Source organism: Lepidochelys kempii, chromosome 7, assembly GCF_965140265.1.
Source record: "Lepidochelys kempii isolate rLepKem1 chromosome 7, rLepKem1.hap2, whole genome shotgun sequence".
Taxonomy (NCBI): domain Eukaryota; kingdom Metazoa; phylum Chordata; order Testudines; family Cheloniidae; genus Lepidochelys; species Lepidochelys kempii.
Genome location: NC_133262.1, coordinates 124,007,394 through 124,013,393, shown reverse-complemented (window position 1 = coordinate 124,013,393; position 6,000 = coordinate 124,007,394). Strand labels below are relative to the sequence as shown.

Below are 6,000 nucleotides of genomic sequence, written 5' to 3'. Positions count from 1 at the left end.
CTGCTGAAGCACTGTATGTGTAGACGAGCCCTTAGTCTTTGCGATTATGTTGAAGGGTAAAAATCTATAATAGTACACAAAGCTTATTTTTAGGGCTGTCGATTAATCGCAGTTAACTCATGCGATTAACTCAAAAAAATTAATCACGATTAAAAAAATTAATCACGATTAATCACAGTTTAATCACACTGTTAAACAATAGAATACCAGTTGAAATTTATTAAATATTTTGGATGTTTTTCTACACTTTCATATATATTGTATTCTGCACTGTAATTGAAATCAAAGTGTGTACTATTTTTTATTACAAATATTTGCACTGTAAAAATGATAAAATAAATAGTATTTTTCAATTCACCTCATACAAGTACTGTAGTACAATCTCTTTGTTGTGAAAGTGCAATTTACAAATGTAGTTTTTTTTGTTACATAACTGCACTCCAAAACAAAACAATGTAAAACTTCAGAGCCTACAAGTCCACTCAGTCCTACTTCTTATTCAGGCAATTGCTAAGTTTGTTTACATTTACAGGAGATAATGCTGCCCCTTTCTTATTTACAATGTCATCAGAAAGTGAGAACAGGCATTTGCATGGCTCTTTTGCAGCTAGCACTGCAAGGTATTTACGTGCCAGATATGCTAAACATTTGTATGCCCCTTCATGCTTCATGTTTCAACCACCATTCCAGAGGACATGCTTCCATGCTGATGATGCTCATTTAAAACAAAAAATGCATTAACTAAATTCGTGACTGAACTCCTTGGGGGAGCATTGTATGTCCCCTGTTCTGTTTTACCCGCATTCTGCCATATATTTCATGTTCATAGCAGTCTCGAATGATGACCCAGCACATGTTGTTTGTTTTAAGAACACTTTCACTGCAGATTTGACAAAATGCAAAGAAGGTACCAATGTGAGATTTCGAAAGATAGTTACAGCACTCAACCCAAGGTTTAAGAATCTGAAGTGCCTTCCAAAATCTGAGAGGGACGAGGTGTGGAGCATGCTTTCAGAAGTCTTAAAAGAGCAACATTCCGATGTGGAAATTACAGAACCCGAACCACCAAAAAAGAAAATCAACCTTCTGCTGGTGGCATCTGACTCAGTTAATGAAAATGAACATGCATTGGTCTGCACTGCTTTGGATTGTTATTGAGCAGAACCTGTGATCAGTATGGACACCTGTCCCCTGGAATGTGGTTGAAACATGAAGGGACACATGAATCTTTAGCACATCTGGCATGTAAATATTTTGCGACGCCAGCTACAACAGTGCCATGTGAAAGCCTGTTCTCACTTTCAGGTAACATTGTAAACAAGAAGCGGGCAGCATAATCTCCTGAAAACGTAAACAAACTTGTTTGTCTGAGCAATTGGCTGAACAAGAAGTAGGACTGAATGGACTTGCAGGCTCTAAAATTTTACATTGTTTTATTTTTGAATGCAGGTTTTTTCGTACATAATTCTACATTTGTAAGTTCAACTTTCATGAAAAAGAGATTGCACTACAGTACTTGTATTAGGTGAATTGAAAAATACTATTTCTTTTGTTTTTTTACAGTGCAATGTGTTGTAATGGAAATCAATACATTTGAAAATGTAGCAAACATCAAAAATATTTAAATAATGGTATTCTATTATTGTTTAACAGTGCAATTAATCACGATTAATTTTTTTAATCGCGTGATTAACTGTGATTAATTTTTTTAATAGCTTGACAGCCCTACTTATTTTTAAGGTGCATACCCCACAATGTTTTATTCAGAGTACTGTGTTCGTCCTATATCTGATCCTTTGCATAATTACTGCTTGCAAACAGACCTTTAGCTGATGCAAATATTTCTTAGTTCTGTACCTCTTTATTGGACTGCAAGTCACAGGACATTAAGGCCCCAGAGTTGCAAACACCTACACATACATGTTTAACTTCATAGATTCCAAAGCTGGAAGGGACCATTGTGATCATCTGGTCTGACCTCCTGCATACACAGGCCCTAGGCCTTTCTTGAATTAATTCTTGCTTCATGTCCAATAGCTAGAGCATATCTTTTAGAAAAACATCCAATTTTGATTTAAAACAGTGATGGTGAATCTCGTGCAGCCCTTGGTAAATTGTTCCAATGGCTAATTACTATCATTGTTAAAAAATTGTGCCTTATATCTAGTCTGAATTTGTCTAGCTTCAACTTCCAGCCACTTGACTATGTTAAACCTTTGTCTGCTAAACAGAAAAGCCTTCCATTAGCAAATTTCTGTTTCCTATGTAGATACTGATAGACTATTTAACCTTCTCTTTGATAAGCTAAATAAATTTAGCTCCTTGAGTCTGTCATGAAAGGCAGGTTTTCCAATCCTTTAATCATTCTCAAGGCTCTTCTCTGAACCCTCTCCAATTTATCAAGATCCCTCTTGAAGTGTGGACACCAGAACTGGACAAGTGTTCCAGCAGCAGTCACACCAGTGCCAAATACAGAGGTCATATAACCTCATTACTCCTATTCAATATCCCCCTGTTTATGCATCCAAGGATCGCATTAGCCCGGTTAGCTACAGTACTGCACTGTGAACCCATGTTCAGCTGATTTGCAACTAAGACCCCGTAGTCTTTTTCAGTGTTACTGCCTCCCAGGAAAGTCTACCATGCTGTAAATATGGCCTAGATTCTTTGTTCCTACATGTAGGTCTTTACCTTTGGCTGTATTGAAACACATATTGTTTGCTTGTGCCCAGTGTACAGAGAGATCCAGATCGCTCTGTATCAGTGACGTGTCCTCTTCGTTACCTACCACTCTACCAATTTTTGTGTCATCTGCAAACTTTATCAGTAATGATTTTATGTTTTGTGGCAGGTCATTGATAAGAATCAAACACCATAGGGCCAAGAATCAACCCCTCTGAGATCCTACTAGAAATACACCTGCTCTATGATGAGTCCTCATTTATACTTATATTTTGAAACATATCAGTTAGCTAGTTTTTAATCCATTTAATATGTCACGTTGATTTTGCATCATTCTAATTTCTTAATCAAAATGTCATGCAAATTTTACCAAGTCAAATTCCTTATGGAAGTCTAAGAATATTACATCAGCCTTATTTCTTTTATCAATCAAACTTGTAACCTCATTAAAAAATCAAGTTAGTTTGATAAGATCTATTTTCCATAAAAACCATGTTGCTAGGCATTAATTATATTACTTTATTTTAATTCTTTATTGAGTCCTGTAGCAGTCACTCTATTATTTTGCTTGGGATCAAAGGTAGGCTGACAGGCCTATATTAATGGGGCTATCCTGTTTACCCTTTTAAATTTTTGGCACAATATTTGCTTTCTTCCATTCTTCTGGAACTTTCTCAGTGTTTCAAGACCTATGAAGAAGCAACATCCATGCTCCAAAGAGCTCCTTGGCCAGCTCTTTTAAAACTATTGAATGCAAGTTATCCAGACATGCTAATTTAGTCAATAAGACTACTTGAGTGCTTAAGGTTAAGCACGTACTTCACTGCTTTTCTGGATCAAGACCTAAGTATTGAATAAAGGCCTTCTCTTGCGGTCATCCTATTATATTCTGAGGTGATCATATGATACTAGTTAATAACTATTTGCCTTTCTAACTGTGGGGCATGTCTGGAGTTCTGTGATTGGTAAGCAATCTCTGTATATGGCACTCTGGGCAGGTGGAAAGTGCTATGGGCTTGTATGATATTGTTAAGAGTATTATTTGCCTATCCCAGTGGGGCGAGTGGGGCTGCATGTCTGTTTTGGGTTAGGAGCCTTCCCTGTATGAAACGCTCCAGACTGGGTGGAAGACGCTATGAAAACGTATCACACTAGTAAATTAATAATAATAAATAATATAACGTGTGCCTGCCCCAGTGCGTGCGGGGCTGCGTTTCCGCATTGGGTCAGGAGCGATCCACGTCTCTCTCCATCAGTCCAGGCTCCTGCAGGATGGCACTAATCACACAGTTATTCATTACCATTCATTATTCTTTTCCCGGCCCAGTAAGCGCGTGCCACGTTGGCGTTCGGGGCCCCGCATGAGAGTGTTAAAAGTATTGTTAATTCACGTGAATGAGTCTTTCCTTGCCCGGGCATACGGGGTGGGGGGGAGGCCCCGCATTTCCTCCGGGGGCGGGAGGCGACCCCTCGCCCTCTGCGCCCTGGCGGCGTTGGCCAGCCACTGAGGCGCACGAGTCCGTTATTGGCGACCATGGGGCTGGCCCGTGGGCGGCCGCCTTGCCCCGGTGGGTGGCGAGCCCGGGCCGGGGCCCCCCGGATGTTCTGAGCCCCCGGGGCCCAAGGAGTGGGGCAAGGAGCCAGGGGGCCAGGCCCTGCCTGCCCGGGCAGTGACAGGCCGCTGCTCCTGCCCCATGTGACTGGGGAGGGGCTGCCCCCGGCCATGGCTCGGCCTCCCCCCGGCGGCGGCGGCGGCTCCGGCGGAGGAGGGGCAGGGGCTGCTCCATGGGGCGGAAGGGCAGCCCGCGGGCCCCCCAGGCGGAGGGGGGATGCGGGGCCGCCCGCCCCTCCCTCCTGTGGGCCCTGCCCGAGGAGCTGCTGCTGCTCATCTGCTCCTACCTGGACGCGCGGGCCCTGGGCCGGCTGGGCCAGGTCTGCCGGCGGCTGCGCGCCTTCGCCGGCCGGGACCCGCTCTGGCGGCGCATAGCCCGCGGCTGCCTCAACGCCGGCTTCACGCGGCTCGGCGCCGACCTGTAAGCGCTCCCCGGGCCCGCCTCGCGGGGCGCCCCGGGCCGGCCGCGGCGGGGGGGAGAGGCCGGGGCGGCCGCGGCCTAGCTGGTTGCCAGGGGCCGGCGCGGTCGCTAGGGCGCAGCGGGGGGGGAGGGGGGGCTCTTCCCGCAGCGCGGCGGCGCCTGCCCGCGCCCGAGGGCCCGATCCGGCCCCAGGGGGCTCCAGGCCCCTCATCTCCTGCCCAGTCGGAGGGGATGGAGCCGCTTACCCCCGCCTGTGCAGGCTGAGCGTGGCCCGACGGGGGGGGGCCTGGCCAAGCTGGGACAGCGGCCCCCCCCCCCCGCCGCCGTGGCTAACTGGGGTTAAAGAGCCATGGTGGGGGGGAGGGGCGATGTCAGTGCAGCCCCACCCGGTGCTAGGCGCTGTACAGTAGGGAGACCCCATCCCTGCCCTGAAATATCTATGTGTGCCCGTGCATATATATACATACCCCCCCCCCCGCCCGAGTCATCAAATCCCTGTCCGCTCCCCCGAAACACGGTGATCATGAAAACCAGACCCTTCCTTTGCCGCTCCAAAAGGGGGCGGGACAGAGAGAAAGAAAAAGCAGCATGTAGGCCAGGTAAGTAGGTTATCACGCTTGACACAGAGGTGAGCGCACACCTGCACACAAAACATCCACGCTGTTCTCAGGCAGATATTAGCCTCGCTCCCTGTGTGTAACGGCCGGTGACGCCCCATGCTGCCAGTGTTTTTGATTTTACACTCCCCTTTGCCTCATAACAGAACAAACAATTCTCTTTTCCTTGGTGCTCTGTGGAAGGTCCGTTCGGCAGTGAGATTGACCATGCAGAATGCTGTCCAGGTAAACTTGCTCCGCACTGTTGTGGAAACAAGCTTTGTCCAAACGGAAGGCCGCATTAAAATAATCGGTTCAGAGTAGCAGCCGTGTTAGTCTGTATCCACAAAAAGAACAGGAGGACTTGTGGCACCTTAGAGACTAACCAATTTATTAGAGCATAAACTTTTGTGGGCTACAGCCCACTTCATCTATGCCTCCGATGAAGTGGGCTGTAGCCCACGAAAGCTTATGCTGTAATAAATTTGTTAGTCTCTAAGGTGCCACAAGTCCTCCTTTTTATTAAAATAATAATGCAGATAGCTCTTGGGGGTTGTTTATAAGCTCTTTGAGGTATGGCCTGTCTTTTTTTTTTTTTCTCTGTCTTTGTACAGTGCCTTGCACAGTGGGGCTTGTGTCTTGGTTGGAGCCTCTAGCACTACTGTAATACAAATAGATAATGATAAAAC

The 6,000-nt window shown here is 46.1% G+C and overlaps 1 protein-coding gene across 2 annotated transcripts in view; it reads left to right on the top strand.

The window, feature by feature from the left end:
* The first annotated feature begins 4,435 nt into the window (after nucleotides 1–4,435).
* Nucleotides 4,436–6,000, top strand: part of FBXW4 (F-box and WD repeat domain containing 4) — a 92,652-nt gene continuing 91,087 nt past the window's right edge. The window contains exons 1-2 of one of the 2 annotated variants that reach the window (XM_073354570.1): nucleotides 4,630–4,715; nucleotides 5,479–5,557. In XM_073354570.1, coding sequence (XP_073210671.1) covers nucleotides 5,547–5,557 — 11 coding nt within the window. In that variant the 5' untranslated portion in view covers nucleotides 4,630–4,715; nucleotides 5,479–5,546. Of the gene's footprint in view, nucleotides 4,716–5,478; nucleotides 5,558–6,000 lie in introns of both variants that reach the window. The other variant, XM_073354569.1, reaches the window with a different exon arrangement.